Source organism: Zootoca vivipara, chromosome 1, assembly GCF_965207765.1.
Source record: "Zootoca vivipara chromosome 1, rZooViv2.hap1.1, whole genome shotgun sequence".
NCBI classification, from domain to species: Eukaryota; Metazoa; Chordata; class Lepidosauria; order Squamata; family Lacertidae; genus Zootoca; species Zootoca vivipara.
This window is the reverse complement of record NC_142582.1, coordinates 1,554,572-1,573,044: the sequence shown is the minus strand read 5'-3', so window position 1 is coordinate 1,573,044 and position 18,473 is coordinate 1,554,572. Positions and strand designations below refer to the sequence as shown.

At 44.4% G+C, this 18,473-nt stretch overlaps 1 protein-coding gene and 1 long non-coding RNA gene across 6 annotated transcripts in view; one reads left to right on the top strand and one right to left on the bottom strand.

Moving 5' to 3' along the window:
- The window catches only part of LOC132593162 (uncharacterized), a 14,866-nt gene extending 13,696 nt beyond the window's left edge, over positions 1-1,170 (top strand). The window contains exon 5 of the long non-coding RNA XR_015948283.1: positions 529-1,170. This is a non-coding gene — a long non-coding RNA (uncharacterized LOC132593162). The remainder of the gene's footprint in view (positions 1-528) is intronic.
- Positions 1-18,473, bottom strand: part of FTCD (formimidoyltransferase cyclodeaminase) — a 25,614-nt gene extending 7,141 nt beyond the window's left edge. Inside the window, exons 1-11 of one of the 5 annotated variants that reach the window (XM_060282450.2) lie at positions 17,987-18,226; positions 14,358-14,541; positions 8,965-9,093; positions 7,461-7,549; positions 6,401-6,580; positions 5,546-5,683; positions 4,599-4,730; positions 3,459-3,520; positions 2,688-2,817; positions 1,008-1,169; positions 513-556 (exon numbers count right to left, since the gene is read on the bottom strand). In XM_060282450.2, the coding sequence (XP_060138433.1) occupies positions 513-556; positions 1,008-1,169; positions 2,688-2,817; positions 3,459-3,520; positions 4,599-4,730; positions 5,546-5,683; positions 6,401-6,580; positions 7,461-7,549; positions 8,965-9,093; positions 14,358-14,541; positions 17,987-18,064 (1,328 nt within the window). In that variant the 5' untranslated portion in view covers positions 18,065-18,226. Of the gene's footprint in view, positions 1-512; positions 557-1,007; positions 1,170-2,687; positions 2,818-3,458; positions 3,521-4,598; positions 4,731-5,545; positions 5,684-6,400; positions 6,581-7,460; positions 7,550-8,964; positions 10,161-14,357; positions 14,542-17,986 lie in introns of those variants that run through there. The other 4 variants (XM_088662157.1, XM_088662266.1, XM_035139577.3 and 1 more) reach the window with 4 other exon arrangements.

Genomic DNA, 18,473 nt, shown 5'->3' with positions numbered 1-18,473 from the left:
CCATATGTCACAGAAGGGGTGTAGCCCAAGACCCCCCTCCCTAGATTCATCATAGGTACATCATGAAAGGGGAGGTCTGGTGGCAGTAATCTGAGCATCCTGGACCCTGCCCCCTGCCCCCAAAACCTAATCAACAAAAGAGAGAGATATTTACATTTCCCTGTTTCCCAGCCAAGTTAATCACACCCTTTTGTCTGGCACTCAGGTATCAGGATGCCAGAGATTATCACTTTAATTCCTGAGACAATGAGAAGGTTCCCCCCACCCCCCTTCTTCCTTGCAGAGGAACACCTGGTCAGAGAGAGAGAGAGAGTCAAAATGGTGTCAGTCAGGCCTGTCTTCCTGTGCTGCTTCAGACATGTTTCTGTACATTCATGTACATGTTTTATGAACAATTATTATATATATATATATATATATATATATATATATATATATATATATGACCTCAAAATTCTTATAACAGTAGCCATGATTGTTAAACAGATGGAAAGTGAGATATTGATACATACCTTTCTTTCTCCTCAGGTGTGTTCTTAGGGAGCTTCATAGCATCCTAAGGTGAAGAGAGAGAAACATATTCAGTTAACTGTGTCCAGTTAATTCAGGCTATGAGAACTGCTTCCCAGTATCTTCCACTTTGCCCTTCTGTGTACAGAACAAGGCCCAAGCTGCATCCAGCCAGACAAGGCTGTTCTTTGTGGCAGCACGTTCCCATCCCTCCCTGTCCCAGGATTTACCTTCCTACATTTGTCATTCTCCTAGAAATGCAGGCACTTTTAAAAAAAAACCTGCCCCCTCTTCCAATCACCATTCCAGGTGATTGAAATGAAATCACATCACCAATAATAAATAAAAATTGTTCCAGTTCCTCAAACTGTTACCTTTCCTGTTCAATGCAGAGAGAGAGAGAGAGAGAGAGAGAGAGAGAGGTGTTGCGGAAGATAACAAGGGGGTAAAGGATGCAGGAGGAATTCCACTGTCAAAAACTTGTGAGTCTCACTCACCATGTAGCTGCTGAAAGCCAGTGAGTCTGTGTCCACCAGGCCTAGAAGCTCCTTCATTGCCTGATGGAATGGAGGAACCAGCCGCCTCATGACTGGGTCCAGATCCTCAAACTGACGCTTCCCATAGGTCATCAGCCCCACCATGCAGCCCAGCGCTGCCCCCTAGAAGTAGATGGAGATGCTCAAAACAGCATATGCAACATTTGTTTAAAACAAATGAAACAATTAAGAACAGATTTACACCCATAATCAGTACAATGAACGGGTTTCCATAAGCCAGGAGAAGTGGGACCTTTGCCAAATGCAACTTACTTCTCAGTAAACATTTATTGATTGTTTGCTTATTATTGCATTTATGTGCCTCTCCCCTTCCCCATTTCACCCTCACAACAACCCTCTGAGATGGCTTCTCAGCCTTTTGGCTAAGATCACGTGTAGGTAAGCTGAGAGGCAGTGACTGGCCCAGCGTCCCCCACTGAGCTCCATGGTTGGGTGGGAGATTTGAAGCCTGGTCTCCCAGATCCTAGTCCAGCACTGTAACCACTCCAACCCACTGGATCTCCCCAAGTGTGGTATGGGGAGAATAAAAAACACCATTTTAAACTCTGCATCTAGCTGATTAAAGCAATGCTTTAGCAGTATTACAAGTGCTCCCTTCTTCCACATCTCCTGTTCACCTCTCGCATCATGTACTTGATGCAGGGCAAACGAGAAACTGGCAAGGGAGATTTGCTTCCCACAATAAGCTTTGATTTGACCGAGTTGTGCTTTTGTGTAAATAAGGAACTGGAAACAGTAACCAACTTCAGCTTCATGGGATTTTTGTAAAGTATAATTGTTTAATTGTACATTGAAATGGAAAATAACTCTGTATGTGTACTGTACTGCTAAATGCATATCATGTAAACTTCCACTGTAGTTAAACAAAGGAGTTGCAAGAGAGCCTAACAGGTTGATAATTAACTTAGACTGTATCTCTGCAACTCTGTGACAGGGTATTTAACTTTAGATCACATGATAAGTATTCAGCTGCAAATCTTCATTTTGTGGGAGTTGGATCTTTGTTCACAAGTACCAGAGAAGAAAGGACATGTGCTAATGGTCTCCCTCAGGCTGTAATGAAAGCTGTGGGAGAGTCTGCTCTGTTTGAAGTAATTTCATATTTCTAAGAGGCTACACCTGTGCTTAGACAAGCACATGATTCTATGCAACTATTTGGATGTAACATTATTATTATTATTTATACCCCTCCCATCTGGCTGGGTTTCCCCAGCCACTCTGGAGAACATTATTGTTTGGAGTGTCTGTTTTGGAACAAATTCTGTAAGTTAAGCTTTGGAACCATATTTTTGGACTGCACAATTTTTATTTCAATAAGAGTCAGTTTTTATTCATATTACTGTTTCTATGTGTGCAATATTAATAAGCACAATAATTTTTCCTCTCCTCCCAACCCAGAGGCTAAGAGAACCATTGCTTTAATGGGGATAGGGCTAGCAGAAATGGCACTGTCTGATGACGCCCTGATTTAGGTGATATCAATACTCTCAATGCAGATCACACTCTACTTTTGTCTGAATTCAAGTCTCCCATCTGGACTTGGAGGCCAACCCTGTCTGATTCATGTGCAAGGTATACAAGCAATCTATATAATATAATAAAAAGAAGTGACTCATGTACCAAAGAAGACATCGCTGCTGATACTGATCCTCCTCCAGGAGCAGCTGACCTGGCACCAACTTTCTGCACAAAAGTGTGAAGAGGCAAGGACATCAGGCAGCCGCTCTCTTTGCCATCCTGCACCATATCCCTTCAGAAGACAAGAAGGACATCGGAAAAGCACATTCACGTACATCAAGAGGACAGAATGAACTAAAGTCAAGGAAGGAGAAGGCATCTCTTTGCCATGTCTAGGATGGTAACTCTTTTGCAAAGATTCATAGTAGCACTTACAATATTAGCAGAACACAGCCCAATGACCAGGTGCTTTTTGCTAGCAGTGTCCCTGGTGAACCAAGAGCAGGGAGGATTGTTTTGTCTCTTTCTGGGAATTGGCCTTGCATTCTCTCAAACCTCCCCCAGATGAGGGCAGGGGGTGCATGTGACCCTCAAACTGTGAGTGAGAAGCTCTGGAAGCAAAGAGCAACACCCAGGTGCGGTGCCAGACTTTGGCATGACAAAAATGAGGAAATGCAGGAAAGCCAGTGGCCCATAGCTTCCTTCCTTTCAAGCTAGCACATGGGTCACGCCAACCGCAGACTCACTTGCCCACAGTTTCCCAGCCCTTCTCATGGTCCTGTTTGCAATTGAAATTGATGTAAGACAAGCTAGTGGACTTCCAGGAGCATCCTGTGGTGTGTGGGCCTGCACCCAACCCAGCCAACCTTGCCAGATGTACAGTGCCCAGCAAAGAAACAAAAAATGGAAGGAGGACAATGAAAACATCCATACTCAATGATGCGCTCCTTGGGATTGAAAGGAGACAAAGAGCCCAGCCCCAGTCGGTTGATTACCTGAGAATGGAAAATGAATAGAGATTCATTGCACTAAACATAAACTGAAATAATCTGGGGAATACAAAATGGGGGAGGGGGGTGTTTCAGATCTTCAAGAAAATTATTTCAAAAAACAGTGCAGTTCTCCCTACATCCCACAAACTATCTCTCCATTTTGAGTGTGTGTTATCTACAGTCATACCTCGGTTTAAGTACGCCTCGGTTTGAGTATTTTCAGTTTAAGTACTCCGCAGACCCGTCTGGAACGGATTAATCCACTTTCCATTACTTTCAATGGGAAAGTTCGCTTCATAGAATCATAGAGTTGGAAGAGACCACAAGGGCCATCCAGTCCAACCCCCTGCCAAACAGGAAGCACCATCAAAGCATTCCTGACAGATGGCTGTCAAGCCCCTGCTTAAAGACCTCCAAAGAAGGAGGTTAAGTACGCTTCAGTTTAAGTACTCCACGGACCGTTTGGAACGGATAAATCTACTTTCCATTACTTTCAATGGGAAAGTTTGCTTCAGGTTAAGTACGCTTCAGGTTAAGTACAGACTTCTGGAACCAATTGTGTTTGTAAACCGAGGTACCACTGTATTTATTTTGTACAAGTGCTTGTACGTCCTTTAAAAAAGTATAACAACATTCCGCACCATGAATCTAAACAGAACTTTCAAGCTGTTCCACTTCTCAGGCATATCCTTGCCCCACCCCCTTTTTCTATTTATTTAGATGTCTATCTCTTCCAATTCCAAGAGTCTGAGTGTCTATCAAAATTCAAAATGTGCTTCCTGCAGAACAGATGAAATAATTCTCAGATTTGTTCAGAATTCCCCATTATTTCTTTAACTTCGAAAACTATTTATTTGTTTGTTTGAGTCCGCCCTTCAACTCAAAGCCTTCTAGGTTCACATCACACTTCAATATAAAAATAACAACATTAAAATATACCATACATATAGTTATGAGATTTTTTTGCCAGGGGCAGGCTGAAAACAGAGGGAAAGTATGTGTGGAAAAGGAGAATCCTATTAATACATTTCATAGGATACTCAAGTATTTCACTCCTTTCTGTTTTGAAGAGCCAGGTTACCAGTCTGATTTTATGATCCTCCTCAAGGATGAATAGATTTTCTTTGTTAATATAATATTCTGCTGCATCCAGCATGGCCTTTTTGGGGACCAGACCCACCAGCTGAGATCCCACCACTGGCAGATTCAGATCCTAGAAACAAGAACAGGAATTTGACAGCAGTCCAGCACAACCCCAGGGATTCAGGCTCATGCTCAGGGCAACACGTCTCTTCAAATGATGCTTAAGTTTCTACCACCACAAGTTGACAATACTGCAGAGACTAGAAAATAATCCAAATAACCCAAGACTCTCAATACAGAAATGTTCTCAAATAACACTCAGAGAAGTTATAACCAATGCAATCTCAGCCTGCAAACTGATGTTTTTCCGGTTCATAAGAAGCCGAACATGTTTTGAAAGGTTTGCATGGCTGGTAGTGGGATCGTTTCTCTGGTATCTTTAGTGCTGAACAGAAACCCCAACCCTAACCCTTGCAGACCCTTGTAGGTGGTCATTGCTGTGTGAGGGCTCTTTGAGGACAGGCAAAGCTCGCCCACTGTGTTTAGGGCACAGGGAGGGGAGGGTAACCCCCATGCTACCTAGGCGAAAAGGGGAGGCGTCCCTTTCTCCTGGTGCCATACTGGGGGATATTTGGCTTGCATATGCAATTGAACAGCAGTCCCTTCCCTCTCTTCCCCTGCTGATCTGCAGCATTTGCAGCCCCCAGATCCCCTGCTCTTAGCCCAGCTGCCAATGCCTACACAAATTGGTAGCTCTCACTTTCTTTGTGTGCTGTGCTGCGATCAATTATTCTGTAACCAGAGAGCAGCTCCATAAAAGTGAGCCAAAGGCAGAGCCGCAAGGGCTTTGGACTGCAACTCCTTGCTCCCGACACATTTCACCCCAAAGGTCTTAGCTCAGGTCATCCCTGGGATGCTCTGGCCCAACCTCCTTGTCCAGCTCACCTGGGCATCCTTGCAGACCTCCTCATAGACGGTGTGAAGGGGCGTGGTCTCAAAGTCCAGCAAATTTGCAGAAACCTGAGCAATATTTTCCTCGTCCAAGTACCAGCCCATGCCTTGCACCTGCTTCAATCGCCCAGGCTACGAAGGACAAACAGGAGCAAGTATTTCAACCATCTACAGAATAAGGTGGGAAGCTGGCAAACAGGAGCCAACCACTTCCTGTCTTCTTAACCCCAGAAGCCAAAATCTAACATTCCTATCATATTCCTACCAGATTTTCAAGTTCCTACCCCATTCCCAAAATATTTCTGTTTTGAGACTCTTCATGCATACCCTTCATCACATATCCAAATGACAACAAGGAATCCTGTGGCACTTTAAAGACTAACAGATTATTAAAGCATGAGGGCTGATGGACGTCATCAGCTACCCTTAAGGAAGCAGAGGAAAGAGCTGTAAATTGTAGGGGCCAAAAGACCACAGCAAAAGTCTAATCAGTCTTAGGAGAATACAGTTCACTCCTAGGACTTTTGTCTTTTCCCAGGAGACCCTGAAAAGATTCAAAACCCTCAGACTTCTAGTCAGACCTTGATTCCTGGCAGCCCTGGCACAAGCTGCCATTGTCAGTGAGCAGTGAGTGAATTCATATGTTTCCCCTGCCATCATCTGTGGCCTGCAGAGAGGCACAACTCTGCATGTAGTGTGATGAAAATGAAGAGTAATACTGTACAGGGTTAGTGATTATGGGAAGAAATTGGGAAGATCTCTCATTTCCTTGCCCTTTTCTGAATTGTGGGAGGATTGCAATGGGAGGGGGGAATCTGCAAGCCAATTCTTCCCTGGTCACAGGAATACCTGGTCCTTTCCGCGGCCTTGCTCCCGAATGTTCAGTGCTATCCGGTGTGCCAGCTCCTTTGTACACAGCAAATTGATGTTGTAGGCTATGAGGAATGTCCGTGCGCCTGTTACTGTGGCTCCCCATCTTGGAACAAAGGTTGCAGAGCCAAAATCAGGAGCCCATTCTGGGTTTTTTAGCTAAAAACAAAACAAAACAAAGAAAAAGAGGGGGTTGTAATATTCAAGTAATAATAACCATTTCACTGTTAAAGAGACCCAGAGCCAGATAACTGGCTTGCTGGGCAGTGTCACACTCCAGAGATATTTGTTACCTTGAGAACTGTGATGTGTGATGATGATTATATGCAAATGATTATCACATTTACTATCTGCTCTTGGTTTGTCAGTGGGCCCTATCCTATCACGGACTAAGCATGCACAGGAGAGCATAGGCTCCGTGGTGAGGACTGTGAAAGGGAAAGCAGCACAGTCCTCAGTCTAGTCAGAAACATCATTTGGAACACTTTCACCTGGGAATTCCGGCATTGGAATTTATTCCTGCAACTTTTTTCTTGAGATTAAATCAACATCATTTGAAATTTTCAGTAGCTCTTTAAAATAGGAATTTATATTCTGAGCTAATGTGTTCAAAGAAATTTGCCCAAGTGGCCATGTGTGTTTTGAATGTTCTTCTCATTTCTATTAAAAGTCAAATCTGATGCAAATGCCATGGATAAATACACCTAACAATGAAGCTGGATTGCAGAATCCACACAGACATTGCAGGAATGATTCACGAGCAGCAATAGGAGGGCGTCTCCACCCTGTGTGCACACACACAAGTACTGGGAGAGACTTGCTCACACTTTAGCAACTAGTACAACAGTGAGCAGGAGCTTGACGCTGCAGCTGCGGGAGTTCCATTATGCCAGCTGTGCTGTAACCATAAACCAGCTCCATCCAATAAAATCTGAGCATCCCTTCTTAAAAGGCCTCCATTGCTACCCAGACTAGGGCACTGACCATTGATCTAAGAGTTGGCAGTACAGCTGCTGTTGCAAGCAACACAAAGTCTTACTTTCTCAGGGAGGGCTTCATATTCTCCTGCTCGGATGGCTGGCAAGGATATTCTGCTCTCCTTCAGAGCTGCTTTGCCATAGAGATACACTGCAAAAGAGTGGATCCAGTCAGGGAGCTGGCAGGCTGCAACCTAAAGAAGCTGGTTTTGCAGGGCTCAAGAATCAGAGGGGAGGAGGGAGCAGGAGGCCTGGTTCCAGGTCTGGGGAGGCCCTGGGGAAAGGAGACTGCAGGGGGTTCCTCTCCATGGACAGCCCCACCTCTTGAACTCTGTAGTGCAACCAGCTTGCTGCCCCGTGGTGCTGGGACCAAAGAGGGAGTGCTGGGAAACTTGTGAATTGTGTACAGCATCCCAGGGGTTAGCTGGGTCTTTGTGTGATTGCCGTTGGGGGTACACAAATAAGCCAGACATGTCTACTGAGAATGCTGGCTTGTGGTGTCATTCAAAAAAACGCTGCATCCACACAAGCTACTCACAACCAGATGGCCACAGGCCAGGAGCTGGCTTGCAACGGAGTTATCTCAAGAAGCTTCCAGCCCCACAATGGTGCTCACAATGGGACTCACTGCTTTCCACAGCACCTCCCACCACGCAGCAAATGCAGAAGGTCATTGTGTGGTGGCAGCGGCTTGGATCACATCTCCTGCCCCTTCCCTGCCCCTGGCCTCCGGGGAACAGGGTGCCTAACTGCACAGGGAACCTTTATTAGGCATTACAAATATAGGCCATCATAAAACAGTCATATATAAAATTTTAAAATATATACAAATAAGCAGCTATGCAAAAATATGTAATAACAAGGGTTTTCATTGGAGTTTCTTCCCGCTAAATAGTGCCATTCACCAGTCTAAGAAATACTGTACTATTGATAAAAACTCAGCCAGTTACTTGCAGTTACTTCCAATGTAATGCCAGACAGATAGAATCTGATATTTTCATTGTGCCGTGATGTTAGACTACCCAGAAAAAGTGATAGCACAGGGAACCAACACACATATCGACCAGCATGCATAGGTTCATAACTCACATTCCCTACCAATGGCACATATAGAGCCTGTGTGCATAGGCTCTCTGGGCAGATGTCCCCATGGAGACCGGGTCCAGTGGACACCATCCACTTTATCTGGAATGTCTGTGCATATCATATGTGCCGAAACATCAAGGCAATGTAGGGGGCAAACCTGCCCACAAGAAGAAGGGAGAAGTAAATGAGGAGAGAGGTGGCTATTTTGTCTTCTGATGTTCATATAGGAACACACCACAAGCTGGGTTAATGGCAAATCAAACGTTATTCTCGACAAGGACTGGGGGCCTCCCGAGTTGAAACTACCTGTTTCAGCCAGACTACCCTTCTTAATCAGCTCTCCAGGAGCTGACCACATGGGTGCCACATGCCAGATATTTAGTTGGTAAGGCATACATTACAGTGGCCAACAGAGATTTTTGAAGGAATTTCACTTGGTGGCATGGAGTGACCAGGTGCTGTCTTGCGAACCCAACTCACCAGGCACATGCAGTTCACCTGCTAATCGCTTCCCAAACAGATTAGCACAGTGGACACATTCTTCCATAGTAACATTCCTCACTGGGATGAAGGGGCACACATCCAGGGCTCCCATCCGAGGATGTTCACCTAGGAGAGGAAGGCAGTCCTTCAGAAACATGCAAGAAATCAGAAGGAAGGAAAACAGTAATGTTGGGAGAGAGAATATAAAATACAGAGAAAACTGGACTTTGCAAGAAGCTGCATTTGAAGACAAAGAGTCATTGAACCTCATGGAAAGAGTAACTGATTAAGTGGAATATATTTTAGGATAAAAAGTTACTCACCACAAATTCAGGCCTATGCCTCAAAACAATCCATTAGAAATACATCACAGATATTTGTCCTATGTACTAGTGTTTGGTACATTATTCTAGTAATATAATCGTTACTAAAGAGGACAAAACCCTTCAGCAGGTGAAGGGATGGGTAACAAGCATGATGGGAAACAAGCATGATGAATTGGAACTCCTAATACAGGACGGGAAATATGAACTAATAGGCATAACTGAAACCTGATGGATGAGACTCATGACTGGAATGTAGGAATTGAGGGTTATAACTTGCTCAAAAGGAATAGACAAAACGGAGGAGGAACAGGAACATTATATGTAAAGGATGTGTACACTTGTGAAGAAATCCATGACCTGGAGCATCGAAAACAGTATATGGGTAAAAATTGTAGGAGAGAGAGACAACAGCGACCTTACTGTGAGTGTCTGCTATAGATTGCCAAGCCAGACTGAAGACTGGATGGTGCTTCCCTAGAGCAGATTACCAAACATTCAAAATGGAGAGATATAGTAGTCATGGGAGACTAAAACTACCCAAATATCTGTTGGAACTCAAACTCTGCCAACAATGTAAGGTCCAACAAATTCCTCCATTGCCTCGCTGACAATTTCATTTCCTAGGAGGTGGAAGAAGCAACAAGGGGATCATCTATCTTGGATCTGGTCCTCACCAACAGGGAGGAACTGATTGACAAAGTGGAAGCACTCGGAAACTTGGGAATAAGTGATTGTGTCCTCTTTGGTTTCATGATACTGAGGCAAGGGAGGTTGGATACTCATCTGTCATGGATGCTTTAGCTGAGATTTTTGCACTGCAGGGCGTTGAACTAGATGACCATTGGAGTCCCTTCCAACTCCACGATTCTATGATTCAGGAGGTGTATGGTAAATTGTAAAGCAATTTGTGTATCAAAAGCAACCTAATGATGAATTATTAGCATTGAGGCCTGTTGTGGACTTGTGTTACATTTTCCTCCTAAAGATTCCTATTTATGGATTTCAGTAACAGGCTTTCAGGGACACATGACCTCTCCTCTTGAATCCACAGTTGGGTAAGTAAGACTGTTATAAGGTTGTGTAATAGGGTGGGTCATAAAAAACTTTTTTTGGAAAATGTTTCCTCCCTTGATCTTATATCAGGCGTATGGTATAAACATAGTCTAATTTCAAATTTGGGACAAATCGGTTAATATTTAGACCCTGCTCCTACAGAGTGAAATTTTGCCTCACTACGAGTGATGAAAACATAGGAATTTGACTCATTTATTCTCAGTATGTTAAATTGTGAACTAATAAACATAAATTTTAGATTTTATGTAGAGCAATAATAGTTGCATACTATTATTTTCTGCAATATTTATTTATTTAAGATAAAACATGTTGATAATTTACATGAAAAACCAATGGTTTTGAACAAATTAAATGGAACAATTAAGCAAACGGTGTACTAAACAAGTAAACATAAACAATAAAACACCACTCATATTATGTGTTGCGTCAAAACATTACATTATACTTAACTACTCATGAGGCTCAGAGGTGAACACTTATTTGTTGATTGCATTTGTTTACTGCCGTTTCTCAAGGAGCTCAGGCTAACACACATGAGAGTACAGTAACTGCATTGTTGTCAGGGACTGGCTGGGTGCAGAGGACTGGTGGGAGGCACCAGCCAGGGAACCCCCAAGGCCACCCCCAGGGGAAGAAGAAGGTCAGAGCCAGGGGGTGGGATAATGATGCCTGGTCAGAGGGAGAAGAGGGAGCAGACTGGGAGGAGGTGCTGGAAGCTAAAGAGGCAGCAGGGTTTAGTGAGCAGAGAGAGGGTGTGGCAGAGATAAGTCTAGATTCAGAGGCAGAAGAGGAGGCTGGAGAAGAACAACTAGTTCCCCTCCCCCCTGGTCTCCCAGTATGAAGAGGGCAGAACAAAGACAGACAAGGCAGAGAAGTCTCAGGCTGTTTGGGAAGGACCTGGTGGAGGTGGAGTCTTAGGGAGTTGTGGGAAGACAGGGACCTTCAGCCCTTGCAACTGACTCATTGGAGCAACATCTATTGGGGAGAGTTACTGGGCTCACTGTGTTTGAGCTAGTTACAGGTAGGTAGCCGTGTTGGTCTGAGTCGAAGCAAAATAAAAAAATTCCTTCAGTAGCACCTTAAAGACCAACTAAGTTTATATTTTGGTATGAGCTTTCGTGTGCATGCACACTTCTTCAGATACACTAGAAACAGAAGTGTCAGACCCTATATATATACAGAGGGTGGTGGGGGTGGGTGGGAATGGGAGATGGGCTGATGGGAGTGGTAAACCTGTAGATGGATGTTAATGGCTGCTGATGGCTGCAATTAGTCCTGGGCTGAGGTGCTAAAGAAAGCTTGATCATGCATAATGAGATAAGAATCCGATGTCTCTATTCATCCCAGGTGCTTCCATGGTTTTAAGCTTGGTAATGATTTCCAATTCAGCAACTTCCCTTTCCAGTCTGTTCCTGAAATTTCTCTGTAATAAAACAGCTGCTTTGAGATCTTGTATAGAATGTCCTGGGAGATTGAAGTGTTCTCCTACTGGTTTTTCAGTCTTATGGTTCCTGATGTCAGATTTATGTCCATTTATCCTTTGGCGTAGGGTTTGGCCTGTTTGTCCAATATAGAGAGCTGAAGGGCACCGTTGGCATTTGATGGCATACACAATGTTAGAAGATGAGCAATTAAATAGTCCTGAGATGGTATGTTGGATGTTGTTGGGGCCAGTAATGATGTTGTCCGGGTGTATGTGGCAGCAAAGTTGGCATCTGGGTTTATTGCAGGCTCTGGTACCAGTGTCCATGTTAAGTCTGGTGGTTGTATTATTGTGGGTGAGGAGTTGTTTAAGATTGGGTGGCTGTCTGTAGGCAATGAAAGGTCTTCCTCCCAGAGCTTGAGAAAGGGAGCTGTCATTGTCCAGGAGAGGCTGTAGATCTCTGATGATGCGTTGTACTGTTTTAACTTGGGAGCTGTATGTGATGACTAGTGGTGTTCTGTTATTTTCTTTTTTGGGTCTGTCTTGCAGCAGGTTCTCCCTAGGTATCAGTCTGGCTCTATTGATCTGTTGTTTAACTTCATCAGGTGGATATTTTAGTTCTAAAAAGGTTTGCTGTAGATCTCTTAGGTGAGATTCTCTGTCTGTAGAGTTGGAACAGATACGGTTGTAACGTAGGGCCTGGCTGTATACGATGGATTGTTTGGTATGTTTGGGATGGTAGCTAGAAGCATGTAGATATGTTTGTCGGTCAGTTGGTTTTCTGTATAAGGTGGTGTCTATACGTCCATCCTGTATTTTTATAGTAGTGTCCAAAAAATGTATTTCTTGCATTGTTAGGTTGATGGTGGGGTGAAAGTGGGGTGAAAGTCATTGAATGTCTGGTGGAAGGTTTCCAGGGTCTGTTGTCCATGTGTCCAGATAATAAAAATATCGTCAATGTATCGTAGGTACAAGAGAGGTTTGAGTGGGTAGGAGTCTAGGAAACGATGTTCTAAATCTGCCATGAAGATGTTGGCATACTGTGGGGCCATGCGGGTGCCCATGGCTGTGCCGCTGATCTGGAGGAACAGGTCATCACCAAATTTGAAGTGGTTGTGGGTAAGGACAAAGTGGCAGAGTTTGGTAGCAAAGTCCGCTGTGGTTTTATCTGAAATGGTGTTCCTTATGGCTTGTAAACCATCATTGTGTGGGATGTTGGTGTATAGAGATTCCACATCCATAGTGGCTAGTATAGTATTGTTAGGAAGATTGTTCAAAGATTGTATTTTCCTCAGAAAATCTGTGGTGTCACGTACGTAGCTGGGAGCACTGATAGCATATGGTTTCAGAACAGAGTCCATATAGCCGGAAACACCCACTGTAATGGTGCCAATACCTGAGATGATGGGGCGTCCTGGATTTCCTGGTTTGTGTATTTTAGGTAGAAGGTAGAAAGTTCCTGGTCGAGGTTCCGCTGGTGTGTTTGTGAGGATCTGTTCTTGGATGTGTAGGGCTAGCTCCTTGACAATCTTGTTCAGTTCTTTTTTGTATGCTTGTGTGGGGTCTGAGTCCAATTTCATGTAAAAGGCAGTATTGGAAAGTTGTCTGTGGGCCTCTTGGATGTAATCAGTTTTGTTCATGATGACGACAGCTCCACCCTTGTCTGCCTCTTTAATTATAATGTCTGGGTTGTTCCTGAGATTTTCTATGGCTCTCCTTTCAGCATGGTTTAGATTTTGTTGTAAGTGATGGTGTTTTCTGGTGACATCCGTTTGGATTCTGTGGCGGAAGCAGTCTATGTACAGATCTAGTGTGGTATTGCGTCCATCAGGAGGGGTCCACGTGGAGTCCCTTTTTGTGTAACATCTTTTCGGTGGTGGTTGGTGGTCGATGTTCTGTTCATCAATGCGTTTGGAGGGTGATGGTTGTTCCCCAGTAAGTTGAGAGGTGTTGTGTTGTGGGGATGTAGTTTGTTCTACTTTGTCTTGTTCTTGTTTGTGATGAAAATACTCCTTCAGGCGTAAACGGCGGAAAAATGCTCCCAGGTCCCCGCAGAACTGAATCATGTGTGGGGATTTAGCAGGGCAGAATGATAGACCCCGTGAGAGGACGGATTCCTCAGCTGGGCTGAGTGTTTGCTGTGAAAGATTGACAATGTGTTTGAGCTGTTCTGGTTTCATTGCACAGAGTTAACTGTGGTGTTTTTATACTATTTATACTATTGATTCTGGCTTCTGACAATTGTATCCTTACAGCAACTTCATAAGGTAGGTTATGCTGAAAGGAGAAAAGGAGGAACTTGTCCAAGGCCACCTGGTTTTCCTGGCTTATCTTTCAACCTGGTTCCATAGGCCCCACTTTAACTATCAGAAACCAGAGAGTTCGCATGTAGAAATCCCATTCCTTTATCGCCTCTCACAGGTTATTTCTAGTTTCTCCCGGATCAAGGACAAAACAAACTGGTCAGAGCATGAGAAAGGCTGCAAAGTAGTTGAACAAGCACCATCAATAAGAACTTGTTTGGCTGTCTTACTCTCTATGATTAACACTTATCTCCCTCTGATTACCTTTATGTTTTGCCATGTCGATATGTTGAAAAGCTGTTCTGGCCGCATTCAGTGCACCTTCAATTATATCTTCAGGACTTCCTACGAAGGTGTAGACGGTCCGATTGGTGGAAGCGCCTGCATCCACATCCAGGAGCATGCAGCCCTCGGTCTGAGAGATGGCCTTGGCAATCTCATCTATCACCTGTGCAGAGCAGAGCCTGTTAGAGCGCACGAACACCTGCACCTCATGCTCATGGCTTCAGACTATTCAGGGAGCAAGCAAGGTAAAGGTAAAGGCGCCCCTGACCATCAGGTCCAGTCGTGTCCGACTCGGGGGGTTGTGGCTCTCATCTCGCTCTATAGGCCGAGGGAGCCAGCGTTTGTCCGCAGACAGCTTCCGGGTCATGTGGCCAGCATGACAAAGCCGCTTCTGGCGAACCAGAGCAGCGCATGGAAATGCTGTTTACCTTCCCGCCGGAGTGGTCCATATTTATCTACTTGCACTTTGATGTGCTTTCGAACTGCTAGGTTGGCAGGAGCTGGGACTGAGCAACGGGAGCTCACCCCGTTGCAGGGATTCGAACTGCCGACCTTCTGATCAGCAAGCCCTAGGCTCTGTGGTTTAACCCACAGCGCCACCTGGGTCCCTCTCAGGGAGCAAGTAAATGTGGGTAAATGCCAGGATCTGTCCAGGTCAGGCACCCCCAAACTGCGGCCCTCCAGATGTTTTGGCCTACAACTCCCATGATCCCTAGCTAACAGGACCAGTGGTCGGGGAAGATGGGAATTGTAGTCCAAAACATCTGGAGGGCCGAAGTTTGGGGATGCCTGGTCCAGGTCTTCTTAGGCCCCTATGCCTGGGCAGGACATCTGGAACACCTTCAGCATACACCCAGGAATCATGGACTCATAACTGGGCTTTATGAGCACCAAATCAGCAGTAAACAGCAGGAGCATTTGTAGAGGTTTCAAAACATTCCTCATTTATTTCTATTAACTACTGCATCTGGCTTTGTGAGTGTTACAGCCTCTCACTTAGCCATCTTATCTACAACAGATACTGTATTAAGCTGCACACAGCACATGGCAGAGAGCAGAGTCAGGAACAAAAAACAACAAAGTTCCTAACAGTTCCTAACTGTTTCCTCCCAACAGCACATATAACCAGATTTTCAGAATGGGAGGGGTGAAAATGCTCACAGTAAATCCACTGATCAAAGAGTGTAGTCCATGTGTGTGCATATTGTGCAAGTGGTTAAGTCAGGGTTGTTATTATTTAGAACATTTGTATACCCCCTTTATCCATAGACTTCAGTGTGGTTCACAACCTAAAAGTACAATATAAGAACCACGAAATACATAATGGCTGAAGCACCCACACATCTGCCAACGAGCTCAGGGGGAAGTAGCTCTGCCATTTGTGCTCTTTGAAGTGGCTGCTGGTTGTGGGATCACAAGCAACTGAAAGCAGCTTTGCAGGTCTTTCAGAATGGATTTTGTTTTTCAAGTGACAAATCTTTAAGTGAATAAATGCTCATGTCACATTTTTCCTGCTGCATATTAAATTGATGTATTGTTCACAACAACATCAAATGAGATATCTATTATAGTCCAAAGATCTTTTTCCTGTTTGGTTATGCTAGTTTTGCTTTGTGTGGGATTCGGTGCCTTAATTTCACTTGGCTCAGGCATACAGTACCTGCTGCGTTGTGCTTGGGAGAGCAAGGGGAGTGGGAGGGGCTGAAGACACTTGGAATCCAGCTGTTTCCCCGTTCCCAAGTAGACCACCCACCATGAGGCAGTGGGAATCCCATATCCCTTGTTATCCTAGGTGACAGACACTTCTGTGGCAGCAGGCCGAGAGAAGGAAACCAGACTGGGCCCCTATTGCTAGTCCAGTAGGCTGCCTTCCTGGGGGGCTGGCACTGTCAAGGGACGGGGCTGCTGAAAGAAAAAAGCCCTGGAAGCTCAAGTGGATCTGCCTGATAGGAAGGTATATTTAGTGGGTTTATTGGGTGTGTACTATTTTATAGTCAGGGACCCAGGTGGTGCTGTGGTTAAACCACTGAGCCTAGGGCTTGCCGATCAGAAGGTCGGCGGTTCGAATCCCTGTGACGGGGTGAGCTCCCGTTGCTTGGTCCCAGATCCTGCCAACCTAGCAGTTCGAAAGCACATCAAAATGCAAGTAGATAAATAGGAACCGTTATAGCGGGAAGGTAAACGGCGTTTCCATGTGCTGCTCTGGTTTGCCAGAAGCGGCTTTGTCATGCTGGTCACATGACCTGGAAGCTATACGCCAGCTCCCTCGGCCAATAATGCAAAATGAGCGCGCAACCCCAGAGTCGGTCACGACTGGACCTAATGGTCAGGGGTCCCTTTACCTTACTATTTTATAACTGACCAGCAGCCTTGTACTTGGCATTTCGTGGGAATTCTAAGAAACCAAAACAAACAAACAAACAAACAAACACCATGCAGTTTTGAAGTCAGTGCAGTTTTGAAAGGTTCAGTCCACCGTCTGGTATTCAATATGGCGTCTGATTGTATCCAATCCAACCCTTTCTACCCTACATAATAGAGGCAGGACAGGTTTTGTTTGCTATCTACGTTGCGCAGCAAGAGAAAACAACAGGTTAATGGTGGTGATGTTATGCAGGAGGTTGGAAGGACACAGTGAGAGGGGAGACATTTCCTTTTTTCTTCCCTCTCTGTGTGATCATTTTTTCTGAATAAAGCAAAAGAGTTTCAGTGAAACAAAGCTGCTAAGAAGCTTCTCCACCACACACCCAGCCAAGAGCAGGTGGGCTTCTAATCTAGTAAAGTAACATGCAAAAGTAATATGCATTCACTTCATTTTTTGAAAATGCAGGTAAACACTGAGAAGAAAGCTCTCTCCCAGAGCATTGCATTTGCATGTCAAATCGTTAAAGTTTACCCCAAACATTGTATTTTCAATTTTTACAACATTACTCTTAGAAGCATTTCCCCCTCCTCTCCCTTTTAATTTGATTTCTGCTGTTGGTTATATTAAACTTAGGGTTTATTAATAGAAAATTGAAGCTTTGTTCTGTATATTTAACCTGATATGTATGGGGGGATGATTTCAGTACACCTGTAAAAATGTTTTCAAAATTAATTTCTCATGTACAGGTGATTTGAATATGCTTACACTCAGCCTGTAACTCAGACTTGCAAAACTAATTTAGGTAGGGAAAAAATAGAATAATAATAATAATAATAATAATAATAATAATAATAATTTATTATTTATACCCCGCCCATCTGGCTGGGTTTCCCCAGCCACTCTGAGCGGCTTCCAACAGAAATATTAGAATTCACTGATTTCTTAAAGATTAAAAGCTTCCCTAAACAGGGCTGCCTTCAGATGTGCTCTAAAAGTCTGGTAGTTATTTTTCTTTTTGACATCTGGTGGGAGGGCGTTCCACAGGGCGGGCGCCACTACCGAGAAGGCCCTCTGCCTGGTTCCCTGTAACTTGGCTTCTCGCAGTAAGGGAACCGCCAGAAGGCCCTCAGCACTGGACCTCAGTGTTCAGGCAGAGCGATGGAGCTGGTATCACCAGTATTATGTTGCCACCATATTGCCACACAAGGAAGTGTCTTTATACAAAAACTAATTCTGAACTTACCTCTTTGTTGTTGCCTTCAGAAAAATTGGGGACACACTCCACTAATTTTGACATTGCTCCGTTTATGCTTTCTTTCATAGAGTTGTGGGGAGTCCTGGGATGATTTCCCCCTCTTCTGCTCTGGGTGACAAAATGGAACTATGGGATCTGGAAACTCTCTGGCTTAAAGCCAATGGCCTTCCTCTACCTCCGGGATTTCTCATTAACTATTCCAAACAGCACTCCATGGCACTTTGGACTGTCCTCTCTGCTTTTGAAGCCTGTCTTCATCATTGGCCATCGTCCCACAGCAGCACAGTGTCCCTTAAAGTAAAATGCTACCTCGAAAACAGTCAAACTATTCTCACAAGAATTCACCCCCCAGTTATAAAAACTGCATGAAAATTGCTGCTAATTTTGCTTTCATGCATCGAACAAGGTGGGCACTGTTCTAAAACCTCATACCTGAATGAGTCGCCTTCCCTACAAGGGGCCACGATACTTGTAT